Genomic DNA, 21692 nt, shown 5'->3' with positions numbered 1-21692 from the left:
TGATCTCTTCTCCTCTCCATTTCTCATCAGCACAGGATTCTCAGACAGCTCCACCAAAGGTATCTCTTGAACCTCTCTGTTTTTTAATGCTAAGAATTTGTCGTTACACCTGAAATCACTGAAACATGAATACCTTTACCACCTGGAAGTTCAGGTCATACCAAAGAAAACTGAGGATATTTGGCTTACCTTTCCTTATGCTCTCTGAGGAAACATAGAAGTTCCCAGGCCGCTCTTGACTTTTTTCTGCAAAAACTGTGAGATAAAGAATATTCTAGGTAAAAAACAAATCAGATTTCTTTCTAAAGGGCTTTATAATATTTTATGCATTTACCAAAAAAATTACCAAAATCTTATACAAAAATAACAATCATAATAATCTCACACCTTGGACCACTATATGCAGCTCTGTAAATCAAAACTCTAGTAGCAGCAACCAATGAGCAGAAGCTACAAGGATTGCGAGATGAAGAGAGAACCAACAGACAAGGTCTCAAACCCAGAAAGATAAAATTAGCCGGAGGACACAATCAGCATTTACGAGATCATAAAAGAGAAGGGCAATGTGAACAAGGACGTGTGCTGGATCCCTGAATACCTGAAGCTAGCCATAGAGCACCCTGAAGTTTGAGAATAAAAAGAAGTGCCACTTAGCATGTTAATAAGTGTCATAAGACAGAACTTGGAGTGTTGGAACAGGTGCAAGGTGTGCATGCTTCCAAAGGGACTTAAAGTAACCCATGAGTGACAGACGCATAAAGGCTAATAGGGAAAACTGGGAAGTGACATATATCCACTTAGTGGTAGGACAGTGTAATGGTTAAGGCTTCCTGGGCTTTGCACAAGACTCCCTGGATTCAAATCCTAACTGTGACACTCATAAGTCATAGGGCCTCTCTTTGCCTCAGATTTCCTCTGTAGAATAAGGATGATAATAGTATCTTCCTCACTGGATTGTTCTGGAGATTACATGAGTTATTACATAGTGCTTAGCACAGTGCCTTGCACATGTGAGCACTCAATGTTAGCTTTTATTATAAGTCACATCTAAACCTTGAGATTGATGCCAAGAAGACAGCAATACCTTGGCATGCTAGCTAAATAAGTGATGTGGAGTCAGGGTTGCGGAGTCAAATGCCCTGGGTACAGTGCTTTACAATTTATAAAGTACTTCCCCATGTATTATTTCATCTGACTCTCACAGTAAGGTTCTGGAAGAGTATTATTATGTATTATGATGATACATTGCCTGCTTCTTCATTGGGGTTCCCTTGGAAGCAGACTTGGGGAAAAGGATCCAAGTGCACATAGTCTATGTGGGAGGTGATAGAGGTGAGACAGGGAAATGGACAAAGCAATATATGGTGGGTTACCCAATAAGTTACCATGATGGGCAAGCTGGGGAGTTCTGGAAAACAATATACAGTTCAATCCAGAGTTTTCCAAGGAGAGGGGCAAGTAAGCTGGGGTACTCATCCACCAACCTCCGTCAGTTATTGGTTGAGGGCTGTGTCTGGGGGTGTTAACCCTCCAACTCTTCCAGTCTGTCCCGCAAAAGAACAGAGGAGGCTTTGGCCGTCAAAAAAAAGCCATCAGGCTGAGAGACACAGGTCCTGACAGGCAGAGTCCAGCCAGTGGATGCAGAAATGTAGAGCTAGGAGGATGTGGGCAGGGCACCAAGAGTCCCCACTACCCACGCCAAAGGAGATGTTACCCAAAGGGATGGCAAACCAGGAGCACCGACAGCCCTTGGCAATGCATGATATCCCTCAACTATATTCCTACCCAATTTAGGGTTGCCAGATTTAACAAACCAATACCAAAGCCAAAAAAAGAGGACAATATTTGGGACATACAATAAAAATTATTTGCTGTTTGTCTAAAATTCATACTTAACTGAGCATCCTGTACTTTATCTGACAACCCCAGCCCAATTTCCTGGGGCTCTGGTTAAGGGCTTCCTCCCCCAGTTTATGATCTCCATTTGCCACACCTTCCACAACTTGCTTATACTATTTAAAATGAAATGAAGGTCAGGCACCCAGACCTGGCAATTTTTGTAATCTTTGTTGCCAACTCTGACAGTGCTTGTAATCATATTAATACAATTGAGTCCTGAAAGACAGTGAAACTGACGGTGCTATCAGCATCTAATTGATGTCCCAGAGACTACTATCAAGAAGTCAAAACCCAATTTTCACCAATTTTTATTAATGTAGGTAAGTAAATAGCCTGGCATAGTGGCTGAAAGTCAGGGTTGTGGAGTCAGATGCCCTGAGTTCAAATCCTGCCTCTGCTATATGTTATTAATAATATGCTAGCTATTAAAAATTAATAATAACTTGAAGAAGAGTTTCAGGAGATAAATATTTAGTAGGATTCCTGCCATTTTTGAGTCGAGGGCAATCTTGTTTACCTCTGTCTTCAATCTGTGTATGAATGCCTCCAGGAAGGCCAGAACTGAATCAAATCAGTGTACCTAGTCAAGTTCCAGAATCTGCTCCAAGCTCTGACCCTATCTCCTAGAGTTATCTGGAGACTATTCAAAAGGGGGCAGTCTGCAAATGATGGTTCAGAAGCTACAGGACCCAGGGAATTCCTTCTGAGGAGCTCTGAACACCCCATCGAGCATCATTCCATGCCACGCTTGCCTTTAGAAATGTATGGTTCATTGTCGGGCAGCTGGTGAGTGCCAGGAGCACTGGCCTCTGGCCTGGGCACTGGGACAGGGGGCCTGCTGGCCAGGTCCATGGAATAGGACTCGTTGTTATCCACTGTGTGATAAACATCATCTGGATCAAGGCAGGGCAGCTCCCTCTCCAAACTGGCCATTCCCATGTTGTTGCCTAGAAACATAGTAAAAGGTGAATGAAAGTGATGGCTGAGAACCCCATGCAAAGCAAGTTAGAAAACACTGAGGTCATTCATTTGCTCCCATCAATGCAGCAAACGGAAGTGAGCACTAGGCTCTAACATCTCAGTTTTTCTGCTGGGATTCAGCTCTCCACCCCATTAGAACTATGGAAAAGAGAACACAGCCCCCAAAGCCCAAGGACACTTGGAACCACTCCCTGGCAGCAGTGTGAGGGTGGCTCAGAGTCCTCACCACCAAGGGCTCTAGCACTGTCCTGAGCATCAAAATGACTACAGCAAACCCTTCCTTTGTGCCCAGCGCCATTCCAAGTGTGTTACCCACATTATCTCCTTTGATTGTGTAAAAACGCTGTGGAGTAACTACAATCATTATTCTCCTTTTGTGAATAAAGACATTGGGGCCTTGGGGATTTAAATAACTGCATAGAGTCACTTAGAGCCAGAGAGGTACCCAGGAACCCTGGCTCCAGAGTTGTGCTCTTAACCAGCACAAGCTTCTTTTGCAACCTTTTTCTCCACTCTGCTCCCCATCGACCAGAAAAGTTTAGAACTGAAGCTTGCCTCCTACCCTCTGTCCTTGGAATCCCACAGCCTTCAGGTTTTCTCTGCATCTTTCCCTGGTGACAGGCTGAAATGCTCTGTCCTGGGAACCAAGCAGTGTGTTCTAGGCTTTGAGAATCTCAAAAGAATTGGTTTTGTATGCCATCCGCCCCTCACACACGCAAGCTGTGTGATTTGAGCATGTTACATAACCTCTCTGAGCCTGATTTCCCTCTGAGAGCTACTCACCGGAGTACTGTGAAAACAAAATAAGATTTAAAAAAAAAAAGGGGTGGGGGGAAGCACCCAGCTCAATGCCTGCACTTAGTAGGTGCTTTCCTCTCCCTTACTTCTTCTCTCTAGCACCATTCAGTCAAAAAAAATCTTTATTAAATGCTCGTTTGAGATACAGGAATGAATAAAGCTTGGACCTTCCTCCTATTGGATTTCCAATCTAGTATTTATTAGGAATTTTTTTTTTGTTGCATCTTCTGAACTGCAGGAAATTACTCTTTGCTTTCTCGTGTCTTGGGTCCAGAGGACTGACCAGGCTGGTCCTAACACATCAGAGCATTCTGAGTCCCAAGGCTCTACCCTCGAAGAAGTTTCCAATTAATGGAAAAGCTCCCTTTTGGTTATTTTTGAACATATAGTATGAGGGTATGACAAAGTTCTGGGGAGGCCTGTCTGATGTTAACAAAATAAGATGTTCTAGGAGAGTTGTTTGCTACCCTACAGAGTGATGGTGATTCCCACAGTGCCTGTTCTTCATGTGCACAAGCACTCGATTTTGCCTTGCAGTCATAGACAATACTAAATGAATGGGTGTGTCATGTTCCAATAAAACTTTATTTACAAAAATAGGCAGCTGACCAGGCTGTGGTTTGTCTACCACTGCTCACAATTTTTCTTTGCTCTTCACTGTCAAAACTACTTTTCCCATTCTGAGTCCTATCCTCTTGGCACCCTCCTTTCTATACCTATTTAAAGAACAGACCCCACCATAAACTATATATGATTGGATAGAGTTAAGGAGTTACCCATACGATTTAATACCTTCCACCTTTGAAAGGAATTACCCATACGATTTAATACCTTCCACCTTTGAAACCTTCAATAACAATAATAAGAGGAAGAATAACCATAACAAACTTTTACTGCTGTTCTATGCCTGGTTTTGCTTTGAAGCCTATATACGATAACTCGTTTAATTCTCACAAAATTAATCTCATTTTACAACTGAGGAAACCGAGATCCAGAGGAGTTGGATAACTTGCTCAAGGTTTTCCAGCTAACTGAAGGAAGAGGAACTGATTACAGATGAGAGTCCACAATCTTAGCCACTATGCAATCAACACAGCCTTGACTTAATAATAGTTGTATACATTCCCCTATATTCTCCTCCTTTACCAGAAAGTAAAATCTCTTGAGGGCACTGATTCTATCTTACTTTTCCTTGTGTCCCCCAGCCCAACATCCAGAATAATGCTTTGGTCATAGTAGATACTCAATAAATTTTGGTTAAATAAAAAATAAACATGTGCATTCAAAAAGAGGTATTGCTGAAGGAAAGCCTTTTATCCAAATGAGCGGCTGCAGTGGTGGAAACTTCTGGCCTCCCTGTAACAAGCTGATGAGGTGCTCATGGGGACAGAGTACCTTCAATCACACCATGCTCCATGTATGTGGCAGCCCACACTTTCAGTGGAACAACCTTCATGCGGAACCAGGTAATGTCTTACATTTGTTTCCCTTTCTCTCTTTTTGCTTCCCTGTTCACAGCTTCAACTTACCTTCTAAAAACTTGCGGATCATAGAGTCCTTAGTAGTCCTAGAGAAACCATCTCCAGAGATTGGGTTAGATGTACTGGCCTGAAGCATTTCAACATCTAGAATGAAAAGGAGACTAAAAGGTTATAAATTGTTCATCCAAACAGGTAAGGAGATTTTACAGATGGATATACAAGGTTTGACAAATCAAGAGATACTGAACCAAAAGATTCAAGAATTCATTAATCCATCCATCTATCGTGCATGCATGCATGCATCTATGCATCCATTCATCTAACTATCTACTCAATAAGGATACCTGGTAAGTGTGGAGTATAATGGAGAGCAACATTCACAACCCTCAGGCCTTTTCTTGGACCACAGCACTCGAATATAGTTTGAAGTTGAAAAGTATACCATGTGGTGAATTTGTATTCTTGGGAAATGTGATATAAAGAGTTGCATAGAATTCTTCATACGAATTCATCACACTGTATTTAACTGGTTCCCAAAGATCAAAGTAGTAAGGAAACAGTATATCTGTGTATAACAATTAAATTCAAACCATTTTTCTCAAAGCATTCTATTCAGATTCAAACTACATATTTTGCCTAAGCAAATAAGTCCCCAGTAATTGTGTGACATGACTTAGTGAGTACAACCTCTCGATAATATCAAAGCTCAACTTTTAACACAAGGCTGAAATTTTGCTACCAAAACATACTTCAGAGTCATAAAGTAATAAGGCGCTATTGGTTATTTAGGATTGAGTAGACTTTGCTGTGATAATTGAATGGTTTTCACACTCAGTTTTGGTCTCCATGGGTTTATGCTGAACAGTGAAAGCTAAAAGTCAATGTGCTTCCTCCTTATAAATAGCTAATTACATGGGTGACTTGAAAATAGAGTTCTTGTTATGTTTTTGAAATAATACGATATGTTTTCGAAATGGTATTATATTGATGGAAGTGGCTCCAATACATTCTTTTCAACTATTGCATAATGTTACATTGTTTAAATTAAACACGATTTATCTACACTTTGTTGTTCCTGCTTCCAGTTATTATTTTTTGCTGTTTTAAACAACTCCACAATTATATATTTTAAAATTAAGCCCATTCTTTCAAATGCAAATGAGCATATCTATACCTTTTGAGTCCTGTGGCCAAGGAAAGGGCCTAATGGTTGTGAATGAGGCATGGACTTTGGTATCCTAGAGACCTGGGTTCGATATAAATCACTGAGCTTCTAAATCTCCATCTATAAAGTGGGGATAAATAACAGTACCTACCTCATAGGAAGACTATCCGAGCCAACTGAGGCAGTGCTTATAAAATGCTTAGCAACGGTGTCAGGCACTAATGGTTATCATGATTATTATACTGAGGTAACCTAGCTAGTGTATTGGTTTTCTGGTGCTGCTGTAACAAAATACCACAAATTTTGTGGCTTAAAACAATATAAATTTAATATCTTACAGTTTCATAGTTAAGTCTAAATGGGTCTCACTGGGCTAAAATAAAGGTTTTGGCAGGACTACATTCCTTTCTGCGAGTGCTAGAGGAAGATATGTCTTCTTGTCCTTTCCAGCTTCCAGAGGCCACCTTCCTTCCATGGTACTAGGCCCTCTTCCTCCATCTTCAAAGCCAGCAATGTTGACCAGAAAGCTTCCTTTCTCATAGTGCCATCTCTGGTCTACCTTCTCATTCCTTCTTCTGCTTTGAAGGACTCTTGTGATTACAATGAGCCCACCCCAATCATCCAGGATGTTCCCCTTATTTTATGATTAGCAACCTTAATTCCATCTGCAACTTGAATTCCCCTTTACCATGATATCTAGCATATTTATAGATTCAGCGACAGTATCCTTCTGCCTACCAGAGATGAGACCAAATATCAGCACAGTCAGCCGGCCATGAATTTCTTTCCCATACTGGGCTGGCGAGGGGAGTAGAGCATAGGGATTAGGGCACATATAAGCAAGTCCATTGTGTCCATACATGAACTCAGCAGCCCTAGCATGATGTAGGTACTGGACTCCACTGAGTCTCTGGATGCACACTGCCATAAATGAAGTCACCTAAAATGATTTTATTTCCATTTGTATTTTAAATAAAATGTTTCTTTTTATATTGAATTGAACATAAACATCTTGGAATTAAACCAGGTACACAAATACATACATTAGCCTCCATGTCCCTATTCTGTACTCAAGGCAAACATCATTAATCAATCAAAGCATTCTTTCTGGCCTTGGAATCCTCAACACAATGCCCAGGCACTCAATACTAGCTAAGGAAGATTGGCACAAGAAATGATTTTAAAAACACTATTGCCATACCTATATTAGGCAGTAAGTCCTAATAGTAGCAGATACTGCTTTTGTAATAATAAGGAAAAGAAAATGTTACTAATTGTTTTGAATTAATGAGTGATAAGACCTTCTCAAACTCTAAATTTGACAGGCCCATGTGTTCATGCAACCCAGGCATGTTATTGTATGAGTCACACATGAGTGACTGAAATACACAGAAAATTCTGGAGGTGAAGGCATAAGGACATATTATAAAGGAAAGCAGAATGATAAATCCCCGTGTTCCTGGATGTTCAGGGTTTGTATTTCAGATTTCAATTACTTAACCTTCACCACTTGTCAGTTAGAAATAAACTGAAATGCGCTGAAACCTGCTGGTCTAAGGAGAAAGTGCAAAGTTCTTTCATTTCAGCTGAGAGAAAAAAAAACAAGGAGACTCTAGAGCCACAGTCTCTACTGGGAAGAGGCAGCTGCAGAGTTACACTGTACTCCATTTAAGGAGTCAACCAGAAAGAACCCCTTCCTAGGAAGGAAGAAGCTTGAACAGATGAGAGAGAACCCAGGCAGGCACTTAATTAGGGAATAAGTCAAGAGCAATAATGAATTTGCAAAGAAGCCCATATGATACTCCTCATGGGACAAAAATCTAGATCACTTAGCTGCAGTGGAAACTCCATCCAGATTATGTGCTGTTAATTTAATATCAAACCTAATCTAAGTACATAATACAGTAAAATGTCAGACACTGAGAGACTATTCTGGTAAGGTTTTCAAACCCCAAAAGCAGGCCAAAAGAATTTTTTTTCCAGCAAGCATTTTTGTGGCCAAAAAAGAGGCTCAGAGCCAGGAGCAGCACGATCACATCTTTAACAATAACCTGAGACCTGGCTGGTTCCACTTGCACTCAGGTGGAATGGGTACTTTGATTGACCATGTCAATGAAAAAGTCCAACCTTCTCATACCCTAATGGAGAGTGATAGGGAGGGGAGAGAGAGACACGCACACACAGAGAGAGGGAAAGAGAGTTACACATACGCAGAGAGAGAGAAAGAGGTGGGGGCAGGTGTGGGGACTTGGGGTAGGGGAGAAACAGAAGGAGAGAGAGAGAGAAACAGAAGGAGAGAGAGAGAGAAACAGAGAAACAGAGACAGAGACATAGAGATGAGAATGGCAGTTTGAAATGAGAGGGACAAAGGACTGATTGATTAGCAATGAAAAAGAAGGGGCGAAGGATGAAAAGATTAGGGAAGCAACAAGCTAAATTTTGTGGTTTTCTTATGCAGACAACAAATGTCTCAGTACAGTACTCCTGGCAAGTACATGGACCCTCTGCCGTGCAGGAATCAGTCTACAGGATGAGTTCATAGTGGGATGCTGGGGGTACCATGACTTGCTAAGTCAACTGCCTCCCCACTTTCCCCTAGCTGCCCTGTAAGGGCACCATGTCCTTTTCCTCCATGGCACTGTCACAGTTTGTATATATTTAGTTAGTATTTTTAATATCCAGCTCTCTTCTAGAAGGAGCTAGGGATCATGCTGGCTTGTTTACTGACTCCTTGTCACCCAACACAGTGACTTAAACACACAAGGGATCCAATAAATATTGTTGAATGAATGAATGTGCGAATGAACAAATGAATGAGGTATGCACATATGAACATGTGGCATGGAGGTGTTTGGGTTCTGTGAAAGAATCTGGGCATTTCCCAGACTGAGAAAAGAGAGGGGCCGTTCAGGCCACAGGAACAGCACAAGCAAATGTATGGAGACATGATAGAAAAGGCAGCTTGGAACAGCCGAGGAGCTAGTACCACCCTGAGATGTCCCACACTTGGGGACAGCTAATAGACGTCTCACTACCACCTGCCGAGAAAGCGAAGTCTTTGCACTGGAATGTCAACAAACTGTTCCACACCACAAAATGTAAGATTACTTCTTATTTTCTGGTACTCTCAAGTTCAGGAAACAGTTGAGCACCTATTGTGTACAGCACTATGGATGGAACATGCTTTCTGAGGCAGGAGCGAGTAACCAGAGAAGCATGTACATAGGCAGAGTGCACAGTGATTTGCGTGCATTGCCCGAGAAAAGTGCAGTGGGGAGGAAGGTCACTGCTGGTGGTGGAGATTTTCTTATTAACTTTAAAACATTCAATCCAAAATGCTTTCTCTAAGTGCCTAAGTCCCCAACATAGTTCTTGTATATCTGGTGGAGTAAAAAGCAGTAGGAATCAGGCAGTGCCTACCTGTGTCCCACTGGGTCAATTTCAGCCCTGCCTGAGAACAAGATCCTTCCTGGTAAGACCTCATGTCTTGCACCCAACTCCACTGCCTCTAAAGCATTTCTTGGCTCTACTAGCCCGAGTCTTCCCAAGATAACAAGTAGCAGGATGGCAGAACCTCAGCAGCCACAGGCAGGAAAACTGAGAGAAAAGGGTACAGACAGGGAAGGCAGCATGTTCCAGAAGAAAATCAGTAACTTAACAATTTTGCTTACAAATGTTCCTTCGGCTGGGCTCAGACCTGACTGACATGGCTGGGCTATAAGGCCCTTTACTGCCCAACTGCATCCCCAGCTGGGAGGGGACTCAGCTCGCAGAGAGGGGTTGTAATCAGAGAGCTCAGGTAAAGAAAACATCGCTGAAGATGATCTGTTACAAAGATGCCAGTTTCCAAGGAGGTTGCTAAGGGCTAAGTCAGCTCTCTGCCGTACACAAACTTGAGCCGCAGAACCAGGCGGAGGGAGCAGAGGCACAAAAGAAAAGTTCAAGGCAGGAGTCTTATGAAGCAGAGCAGCCTCTGGGATAGATTAAACTGATCCCTGTGAGTTTACAGTTTCTAATAGCAAGATATTACACCTTTCTACTTTTGCTCCTTTCTCCTATGGAAGAAAGACAAGCCTCTGAGATACTTAAGCAAAGCTAAATTCACAAGCGGATTACCTTGGAAACAGCTGGACGAGGGCTTCCCAGAAATGGCTCCCGAAGCCTCGGTTCCGAGCCTCAGGGAAGTAACCAGGCACTGAGTGAGGCTTTCTACATAAAAATGTATTACCAAAGTCAAAGGACCACCAGGACCACGGTATCATTCTCTGAACACAAGGTCAGGGATAAAAGAACTAAATGAGAAAAACATCAGGAGATAGTGAAAACACCCAAAAAGAGATGTGCCTTGATTTTTATTTAGTGTCTGCATAAGCTGACCTTAATAGAGACATTCATTTTGTATACAGTAAGGTAAGGATGGTGACGGTTTAAATCTGGGATCTTGAACAAAACATTCTCAAGAGAATTGGGAGCAGAGTTGAAGGTCTGATAAAAAAAAGACGTGTAGTTACCACCTGGTGGCAGCATATCTAAACTAAAGACCATGAGTGTGAGGGGGTGTGTGTGTGTGTGTGTGTGTGTGTGTGCGCGCGCGCGTGCGCGCGCACCCACACCAGTAAGGGGGAAGGAAAGATCAGAATGGAATCATAAAATCTTAGGGTCAGAACCCAACACTGCTCCCCAGCTCCCCTTCATCCAACACAGTTTCCCTGATAACGTTCCTACTCGGTGGTTGTGTTAGATTCCCTTTGGGAAAGGGAGCCTCATTACTCTCACTTTTCCAAAACTCAAGTCAAAAAGAGGCAGATGTGTCCCAACATGGTGAGGTGACCTCCAAAGCAGTGGTAAGGAGCCAGCCTAAAGCCTGCACTCCATAATGTTTGTCCTGAGAGCTAGTGAATGAATGAGCGACCGAACACTATATTCCTATTAGTTTATTTTCAGCCCCTAGAGTTGAATGCTAACAAAGGTAGCACTGATAAACTTTCCTACTTAGACATTTAAAAATAGTTCCTATCTACGTGTCTACCACAGAGCTGGCAAATGTAGACTCCAGAAGAAGGGCAGGCCAGGAGAGTCCTTTATCCCAGTAGGGGAGCAGAGAGACTTGTCCCTTGAGAATCTGCAGACCCAGATTCCCGACCCAGTTCTCCCTTGATAGGATTTAGGTAAATTACTAAAACATGGAGCTTCAGTTTTCTCCCCTGTAAAATGGGGATAATTCTACCTATCAAGCCCAAGGATGATCAGAGGAGATAACTATCTGAGAGATTATAAATTATCTGTTGACTTGAAACAACTGGCAGATGTTCTGAATTATTAATGTCTGGGTCGTGTTGCAAATATGGATCTTAGATTCATTGCTTTGTCTTCCTTATTTATGAACTAAACTGCCTTCTCTCCTAGAGTGTCATTGGTAGTAACATGAATGGTCCTCTTCAGGTACCCGTTGCCGCTTCTTCCGGACTAGTGAGAGAGTGGTCATTCTCAGGATTAAACCACAGAGACAGAAACACAAACCAAATCACATCTAGAAGGTGTGGTCCAGTGGTTGTTAGATGCCTGCCAGGCAGATTGGCTCCTCTGAGGGAGGGGGGAGAAGAGGGGAAGGGCAGCAGAAGCTTTCTTCCAGCAGTAACTGGAAGCACTGGTGGAAGCTCTTCTCTAGGGAGCTGTGATCTGACGGGGAGGTGAGGAGAGGTGTCATCCCCACTGTCCAAATCTCTCACTAACTCCTTAAAGCAACTGTACAAGGAGACTTTTATTAACCTGTACTTTAGAAATGAGGAAACTGAGGCACAGAGGTTATGTATCTTTCCCAAAGTCTCACAGCTAGTAAGTGATAGCCCTCAGATTTGAACCCAGGTCTCTTTGTCTCTGGGACCATAATCTTTATTCCGTGCAATAAATTTCCACCTAACACCACACATTTTAGTCCTGGTTTCTTTTAGATAAACCATCGGACAGCTGCAGCCCTGCTTCCTCTTTTTGCAGCCCAGACATTAGCTCACATAACAGCCTCTGGCGCCCCCTGCCCTTGCACATCCATGTACCCAACAAGCATTTCTGGAGGATCTATCAGCTACTTGCTGATATGTATAGGTATGTGTATATGTTTCTTTCTTTAATATCAGAAGGTATAAAGAAAAATATAGACAAATATACTCCCCAAACTATTATGAGTGTTTTATTGGTTCGGTAGGTAGAATCATGTAGACTTTTAATTACTCAGTTATATATCTCTATTTCGTTTCAAGTTTTTGTAAGAATGAATTACTTTTGCTATTGGGAAAAAATGGTATAACCAAAAATGGGCAAAATTTGTTACGCAATTTACAAGAAAAATCATATTCTAGAGATGTGATATTTTAGAAATAAATTTATTATATATTAATCCAATAATATCAGGTTACCATAAAAAAAATCTGCTTATAATTTTCTGAGCCTAGAAACTAAACTATTTCATATATAAATATAACTTTGCATTTTTTCATGGTTTTAATATATACTGAATTTTACAGGAGTTCAATTACTATGAAAATGGAGAGGAGAGTGTGAAGAATAGTTTACCATTTAGGAAAATTCAGGCGCTGATGTCTATGTTGCTGGTATCCGAGTTCCCAATACAATAGGCATGTGTCACCCAGCATTTGAGGCCATGACATTGACAGTGATTCTGAGTGCAGGTATCTGCATCTGACCACTTCATTATGTTCTCATGTGCAGACATACCTGAGAATTTCCTCTCCTTTTTTTTTTTATATTAGTTCTCTTTTATATTTATAGTTCTCTTTCATACTTCAATTAGGGTGTATGTTTGATTTCTAAGACTTTCATATGTAGGTATATGAATCCCATGTCAGGGTAGTGAAGAGGGCATTGCAAACTGCTGTCAAAAGGGCCTGTTGGGACTGACGGAGTTGAAAATCACTGATTTAGCTTCTCAGATCACAAGGCAATGCCTTCACCAGCTCTAACTTCCAGGCCCTTGCATAAACTTTCCAGTCACACAGCAGTCATAGCAGAGGAAGTTTGGAGAAGAATTCTGCTTGTCACAGCACATGATGACAGACCTAACTTTGCACAAAACAGGATCTTCATCTCTCTGGGGTAAGGTGGGGGTAAGCGGGGACTTCCCCCACCAACCCCCACCCCATACAGCAGAATGAGGAAAGCTGTCAGCAAAGAAATGGAAGCAGAACTGGGCTGTGCTACTTACAGAGGTCTTCAGTGGCAGTTGGGACAAAGGCAGCCATGGACTCATACAGTTCCTCGTCACAACCAGGGTTGAGGGAGCATTTCATGAGCAGGTCTGTGGAAAGGTGGGCCATGGACTCGTACACAGCGTCAGCCTCCTCCCCCTGCATCAGTTCCTCTTTAATGTGGCTCTTCAGCATGTCCACAGTTTCCTGAAAGAGAAAACAGGACCCACAGGCCCACTGAGACGCCCTGGCTTTCTGGGTAGAGTTAGGCCCCTGGATAGGCTTATGGCAGGCAAGGTAAAGGTTCACATGAGTCAGGGTTGTGACTGTGTGTGTATGTCTGTATTTTCCACCAGATTGAAAGCTCCTTGAGGCCTAGCTCCAAGTCTATTTTTGTTTCATGTTTTTGTTTTAACCTTTGTTTCTTCCCGCAACACTAAGCATAGAGTCATGCATGCGGGAGATGCTCGTTAAACATCCTCTGACCAGAGGAGACAAATTTACAACTTTTTGATGAGCACCTATTATGTGTTAGGGGCGCGATGCTCATATTTGCCTATACATTATATGTCATTGCATCCACCACTGCTTAAGAAAGGTATAATATTCTCTAGTATACAGATAAGAAAACCAAAGTGCAAAAAATCTTGCGCCTTACACAAGGGCCTGCAATCTGGGTTCTGATCTTTCCACTACACCCTAGTGGTTCCTCAAAAGGGAACAAATGACCCACAAAGATATAACTCTTACTGACTAGTCACACGAAAATTCAAATGGGACAAACAGGGCTGTAGCTAAGGTGTTCCTGCACTTGTGTGTAGTCAGAGGTCCCTCAGGAACCTGATTCCCTCGTCCCTGTTCCTTCCAGCGGGCTGCTCCAAAGTGCCTGACGGTACACGTCTCAAGGTGCCCCTCGGTTTGATACCCTGTGTGCCCAAGAGGCAGTCTGAGGTGAAGTGTCCTGAAGTCAGATCAGCTGCCCTCTGTCATTCTGCCTCCAGGTGGTTGGGAAGCTAGAGAGCTGACTTCTCTGAAACCTCTGCACAACTTTTCCTGGTAAGAAACTTCGGTGTTTCACAATCCTTATTTCAGCATAAACCCACAAATATATTCATTTTCATCACTGCTACCCCAAGAAAGCTAATCCGCTGTGGACTCTGTTGGTTTCCTGATGAGACTCAAGGAATGGACCAGGTGGCAACTGTGAAGTGTTGATGACTCCAGGTCTGGCATTTAGTATTGACATGATGGGAAGAGGAAATGGGGCAGTTCTTAGAGGTCATAAACAACACATAGGGACAACCTTTTGGTAGCAGTGCTAAAGATGCACTGGTTGAAGGTGATTACAGTTGGAGAACAAAGATGATATGAGAAATATGAACCAGATTAACTTCAATGAAAGCTGAAAGTGCATCTTTAAACTTCCCTGTCACATAGGGTACGTAGGATCACAAACCCCAGCTTTGGCATCAAACTAGGTTCAAAGCCTAGCTCTACCCCTACCAGTGTGTGACCCTACACACAGTTACTCTGCCTTTCTAATCCCTTTTCCTCATTTGTTAAAGGGAGATAATACTACTGTTTACTTCAAAGCATTGTGGTAAGGATTAAATGAAGTCATGCATTTACCAATCAAATAAAACCAATAAATAGCAGTTATTTCTATGAATACAGTATTGTCCTTAATAAAAGCTAATAGCACGGAAATAAAACGCTGCCTTTTCTACGTTTGTGACTTCAAAGTAAAGCTGAGTAAATATTCCCAGACTGTGAGCACCTTTTAGCCTCATTGATATAAATCAAGCCCAAAGCAGGGACTCAGGCTATTCTATTCATTCAACACACTTAATCACCCCCAAACTTTGGGAAGACCCTCCCTCTACATGTCTCAGTGAGTCGCTGCCTTGTTGACAGTCTATACCTCTAGATGGGAGTGAGCCGGTGTCAGGTTCACTCCTGTCTGGAGGTAGAGAGCAACACTGGATTGTGCTTATTGCTCCTTTTGAGTTCATAGCCCCATACAAGAGGCCAAGTTATTCCCACTTTCCTGCTGTGAATCATAAAGATGAAGGAAAACCAGAAAAGGGTAGAATCAGGAAGGGCAGCTGCCCTCAAGACAACGGAAGTAATACTGGGTCAATTTCCAAAGCCTAGGCATGGGATTAGATTACACTCAAAGGACCCAGAAATCAATGCTCAAGGAGGATCTGGGGGTCCAAGACCAGAGAAGTAGATAAATTTGGTATATCTACCCTAAGATAGGCAGAGGCTCAGAAAGAAGCTGTCAGCAGAAGATGAGGCCTCACAGTGGGCTTCCTGAAACCTCAGGCAGAAAGCTCTAGAGCCGTCTCTGCTAAGGAAGAAAACAATCCTAACAGATCACCCGGGTCTGATGATGGGTGAGGCAGCTGGGGGCATCCCGACAAGGTGCTTTGGAAGTCAATGGGGGAGGAGTGGGGAGGAAGTGGCTGAAGAAGAGGAATAAGCCTCAAACCTTCAGCAGATTCATTCTATAAATGTCTCTGTAAAATCTTTGAAGGTGGACCTCAGTTCTTTACCTATATTATTTCCTTTTATCCTCAAAAGAACCCTATGGGTCGAGGTATTGTTATCTTCCTTCTGCACATTAGGAAACAGAGAGAGAACACATGATTTGCCCAAAGTAACACAACTGACAGATGTTGGTACGGGAACTTGGACCTAGGTCCATGTGACTCAGGGTTTCTTTCTTAAGCCCACACATACTGGCCCTGCCAGAAGAGGCACGTGAGGACATGCTAGAGATGAAATCTGACCAAGTCTTTGGTGAAAAGGCAGCTCAAGAACCACACAGTGCATTTCCAATTCTGGAGCCTCTCCCACCTTGACCTTACCACATACTCATCGATGAACTGCCGCAGGTCCCTAAAACCATGTTTCTCAGCGATGGTGTTGGGGTAGTGGCCATGCTTGTTGGCCACACTGTATGCCTGTAGGGCCCCTGGGCAGGTGAGCAACAAGGCAGTGAGGTTCTTCAGTCCATACTTTGCAGCAAAATGCAATAAGGTGGGCAGCTCTTCATCTCTCTGATCTGAAAAATTGTCAAGAAAAAGTTAATGGACAGATAAATATGAAGGAAGAGGCACTCTTGTTCTGGGAGACGAAGCTGGCAAGCCTAGCATGACACTCAATCATTTCCTTTTGGTTGACAGACCTAACACCTGACAGCTTCCTTCAGGGCATCACTGAAGATTATGCCCTCAGATGACAGAAGAAATGATATGTTAATTAATTAGCAAATCGAATCATTAAAATCCTACCTTCTCTCTCTAAAAGGACCAGAGAATCCTGAGAAATAATACTAATTCAAAATGTGCTGATTTTTTAAAGATTTAAATAACAGTCACAAAGTACAACATAATCATGTTTTGATCTTCTCTGCAAATTCCAGGGTGTTTTAAAGCAAATTCCAGGGTGTTTTAAAGCAATTGTTTTATGCTAATTGAAAGAAAGAAGTCCATCTTCTTAGCTCTTATTCATAAAGTATGTCAAGTAATCCTGACTATGTTACTTAGCCTTTCCCTGGGCCTTAGTTTTGAAATAGAAAATATTTCCAGACTATCTCAAAGGGACCTCGGAAGATTAATATGATGGTATTCAATAAGGTTCTGGTTTAGAACAGGTTTTGAATGTTTGTATTAATGTATGTGAACTCCAGGATGTTTATTAACCTCTGATTCATGGGAAACAAAGTACTCCTGAGAGTCACTGAATCCCCATGAACCCCTCCTCCTATTAATATCTGAATATAGCAAGTTAAACTTGACCAAGAAAATTGAAAAGTTTATTATGAAGTTGGGGGGCATATTTTTTGTCTTGTTTTCATAAAAGTTAATTTCTAAACCCAACAGTGATATATTTACACACACACACACACTCATATACACATATAAAGACATATAGATGTAAATATAAATACATATATCTATATGTATTTATAGATATATATAATCTATATCTATATCTATTTATAGATATATATAATCTACATCTATATCTACATATTTAAATAAGACAATTCCAGCTTCATATTCACCAGCATATGATGCTTGGAATGAGGGATCTGAAAATGTCCCCAGGATCTCACATACTCCCTCCTGAGCCCCAAGTTTAAGAATAGGGAATCTTAACACCTGCTGAAGTGATGCAAGAACATCCATAGTGGGAAAATGGGGGGAGGCAACAAGAGAATGCCCCCAGGAGAAGGACGCGAAGGTGACATAACCTCATCCTATGGTTTTCTTAGGCTATGGAAGGATGGAATGCAGGCAGAGGGTAACAAGACGTGGGTCCCCTTGTGTAGTGCAACCATGGCATGAGAGAAGAGTGATGTCCACAGAAGCACAATAAGAGGCATCTTGTCCAGCATTCCAGACACCGTCCCCATGCAAGTGGTTCTCCTAGCTCCCAGCATGTCACATATGCACACAAGACTGTTCCTCCCTCATCAAACAAGGATTTATTTTGAGCCTATGATGAATCACCCAGGCACAGACCCAGCCCTCATTGAGCTGACAGCCTAGCAAAGAAGACAGACACAGCTGAGGAGCACTAAAACACCCATCGTGCTAGGGGAGTTTGCAGCATGTAGATGGAACCTACTGAAGGTTTGAGAAGGTCTTCCTGAGAAACTGCAACCTAAGCGGCTGCAGGGAGGTGAAGAGAAGTTAGCCAAGTAAATGGCAACCGAGAAGGGCAGGAAGGATTGTGTTCTCATGAGTCAAGGTGGCAAGAGGCAGGGTGGAATTTTCAGTGAATGAAAGAAGTTCATACCTTCCATAGAGCAGAGCACAGAAGCCAAGGGAGAGAGTGGAAAAAGATGAGAGTAGAAATGTAGCAGGAGCCATTGGGAAGAACTTGCCAACAGGTTAAGGGGTTTAGACTTTAGAAGGCAAGGGGGAACCACAAAGGGTTTTCAGTAAGGGTGTAAGGTATTCAGATTTACAATTTAGAAGAATCTCTGACTAGCCAGTGAAAAAATGAATCCTTCTCAAAGGAAAGGCTGTAGAGCAGGAACCAGCAGAAAGTATGAGCAGGGGTTGACTGGATGCTGAACCAGCAAACTGGAATCAATCTGCTCTGTTGGTTTCCTGAGGTTTGAATGTTGACTTACTTGTCATCATATCTTCCTCTTCTAGCTGGTTGATTCCAAAGAGGTGCAGTCCACTGGCAGGGATGTTGTTCTTTAGGGACTCAGTGAGCAGTTTGTCGAGGGTCTCTGTGTTGTAGGGTACAATTTTAAAGGCCTAAAAACAAAAGTGAAGATGGTGATATTTTAAATCCAGCTATCTCGCATGCAGCAGATTCAAGGCTGATGGACCACGAACAGAAACTACATATTCAGAAAACTCAGGTTTCCTCTCGACAACCTTACCTGACACATGAACTCCACAGGACTCGCAGCATTGGACAACAAATTCCCAATTTCTTCCATGTCAGTGTAATAGCTGATAACGGTTTCACACACCACTAAATCCCCGGAATATATCTTCAGAGAAACATGCCCAGATGAAAGGTCTGAACAGAAGAAAAGATACCATAAAAGTGCCTAGAAGGAACAAGGGTCCAGGGAAAAGGGTTCATGGATTCAGCTTCATAGTAAAGAAATTAATTGGGGGCTGGAAGAAAGATCTTGGAGGTAAGCTGGCGATAGGGAAGTGAGGGAAAGGGCAGAAGTAGAAGATGAGCAGACTAGCACATGGCAGGGCTCTGAGTGAGAGGAATCATCCTCACTGGGTCTGGAATTTCATTTTTGAATGATTTTCGTCTATTTTGTTCACTACTCTAGGCCCAGTACCACAATAAACAGGAAGAAGAGTTTAATTTAAAGCACTTTATACAAAGGCCACTGGTTTCCAGAAGGTGGGAGGGATCTCGGCAGGTGGAACTCTGTAGTCTGCTACATTGGGCCAGTAGAACTGATTCACTGCTCTGCTGTCATTACTATAAGCTTCCTGCATGCTCTCTCTCTTCTGCACCACAGGAAGGGGTTTTGAAGGGGAAAGAAAAATTAAAAATACACCAACCACAAAGATTCGATTCACAAAAGAGGAAATGCAACAAGCAGAGAACATGGGAAAATATTCAACTCACTTAGTAATCAAAGAAATACAAAGTAAAACAATGGGCTACTTTTTAAAAGCATATCAAATTAGCAAAAAATATATTTAAAATGATAACACCTAGTGTTGGTGATGGCACAGCAAATAAACTTGATGATAGTAAGATTTCAGAAAGCAATTAAACACTATTTTCCAGGATCCTTCAAAATGCCCATTGTTTCAGGGATTCCATTTTAAGGAAATAATCCTAAAGATAAAAGGTAAAAAACAAAAATAAAAACAAAAAAAAAACTCTGCTAGCATAATGATGCTCAATATATCATAATTTAAAACAATAAGGAGAACTCAGAAATGACATAAATATGCAACAATGAGGAAATTAAAAAATTAAAAGATGACACTTCTTTTCAGCCATTAATATGGAAAAATATTCATAAGTGGGCTATAGACAGTTTGAAGCCATGTATACAGATGTGGAAAAATACAAAAACCAGTGATTTCCTTTGGGGTGGGCATATGGGTAATTTTCTATGTACTTTCCCTTATGGTTACTGTATTCTTCAAGTTTTTGTACTGAGCACACTTACTTTTGTAGTATAAAAAATGTGTTATAAAAAGAAAAGTTACAAAGTCCTTGTAATAGCATGGAGGTTAAAGAGGTGGGGAGAGAATATAAGATTATGTAAAGAAAAACAGAATATCAGGTAAATAGATACTATCGAAACAACTATGTTTCTAAACATTGTGAACAAAGGCCAAAAACACTGAATGGTATTCTGATGGCTTTTTTCTTGCTTTCTTCTAAAATCAAAGAATTTTAATATATTAACTTTATAATGATAACAATTTTTATACAGCCATTTCCCCGCCGCCCATCACACATTATGTTTCTGTCACTTCCTTTTCCTTTAAGTAGAACATGACAATCAAATCCAAATTTTGGCTGTCACTTGGCTCAGCTGCTAAATAAAGACAGGACAAGTAAAAGAAAGCAAGAGGGGATCTCTTCCTTAACATGATGCCTAACTTCCTGAGGTAAATGGGGCTACTTACTGGGAGCCTTCATGGAAACGGTATATTCATTCTCCAGCTTGGCTTCCACCCTTACTGAGGGAGAATCTTCAGGAGAAAATTCTGCTTCCGTCGTCACTCTCTCATCCAACTTACATCTCACAATGACGTAGACAGTGGTTTCTACCTGGAACAGGAGATCAGTCATCATCCTCTCTCTCTTCTGGGTCCGCTGTTAGGGTGCTGAGCCTGAGGGTTTCCCTACTCCCTAAGTCTCAGCCCTATGTAGGGAGTTTGTTCCAGAACAGGGTGGGGTCTGCAGTCCAGGGCTTGGCAGGAACTGTTCGCCACGGGTCCCAGGAAGACAAGTTACAAAAACCAAGAGTGAACTTTTATAAACTTTTATAGCAATTTGATGGAGTAATCTTATATCTGTTGAACCTTACAGTAACAAGTTAAAAATCTGAAACTTATATTTTATGTCTTATTATTTCATTTTTAGAGGGTTTTTTTTTTTTTTGTATTTTATAAAAGCATTGGTCCATGGTAGAATTGGAAATTTAAAAAAAAATAATAAAAAATGGCTCTTCACCACAGATAGTTGCATAAGCAGAGTTCTAGACTAGCCTTGCTACCCAAAGTGAGGTCCAGGGACCATCAGCATTGGCTTCCTCTGGAAGCTTATTACAAATGCAGATGCTCAGGCCCTTCCTGGACCTACTGAACCAGAGTGTGCACTCTAACAAGACACCCGGGTGACTCATATGCATCTTACAGTGTGAGAGGCACCTAGAGAAGCCCTCCTGTTCTGTAACTTAATGCCGTTCTTAGGTGGACAAAAGTAAGTTACTGGAGGATTAATCTTCTCAAGGAACTGAGCAATCTGAATACTTATTTTACCTTGGTTTAAGATCTCTTGCCAAGCCTGCCAAATGTGATTATCTTGTTTTATTGTGCTGGGCAATGGTCCTTTCAAGACATGGAACTGGTAAGGACAGCCGCACTGCCCCCGCCCCACCCCACCCCCTTCCTGAAAGAAAGGAGGAAAAGGAGA

At 41.9% G+C, this 21692-nt stretch overlaps 1 protein-coding gene across 1 annotated transcript in view; it reads right to left on the bottom strand.

The window, feature by feature from the left end:
• PIK3AP1 (phosphoinositide-3-kinase adaptor protein 1) overlaps positions 1 to 21692 on the bottom strand; it is a 93168-nt gene that overhangs the window by 24250 nt on the left and 47226 nt on the right. Inside the window, exons 4-11 of the mRNA XM_039871646.1 lie at positions 20681 to 20825; positions 18940 to 19082; positions 18679 to 18811; positions 16400 to 16596; positions 13544 to 13733; positions 5208 to 5303; positions 2652 to 2846; positions 190 to 255 (exon numbers count right to left, since the gene is read on the bottom strand). Coding sequence (XP_039727580.1) covers positions 190 to 255; positions 2652 to 2846; positions 5208 to 5303; positions 13544 to 13733; positions 16400 to 16596; positions 18679 to 18811; positions 18940 to 19082; positions 20681 to 20825 — 1165 coding nt within the window. The remainder of the gene's footprint in view (positions 1 to 189; positions 256 to 2651; positions 2847 to 5207; positions 5304 to 13543; positions 13734 to 16399; positions 16597 to 18678; positions 18812 to 18939; positions 19083 to 20680; positions 20826 to 21692) is intronic.

This window comes from Pteropus medius, unplaced genomic scaffold, assembly GCF_902729225.1.
Source record: "Pteropus medius unplaced genomic scaffold, Ma_sr-lr_union100, whole genome shotgun sequence".
Lineage (NCBI taxonomy): Eukaryota > Metazoa > Chordata > Mammalia > Chiroptera > Pteropodidae > Pteropus > Pteropus medius.
Note: the sequence above shows the minus strand (reverse complement) of the source record. Positions and strands in the feature narration are given on the sequence as shown.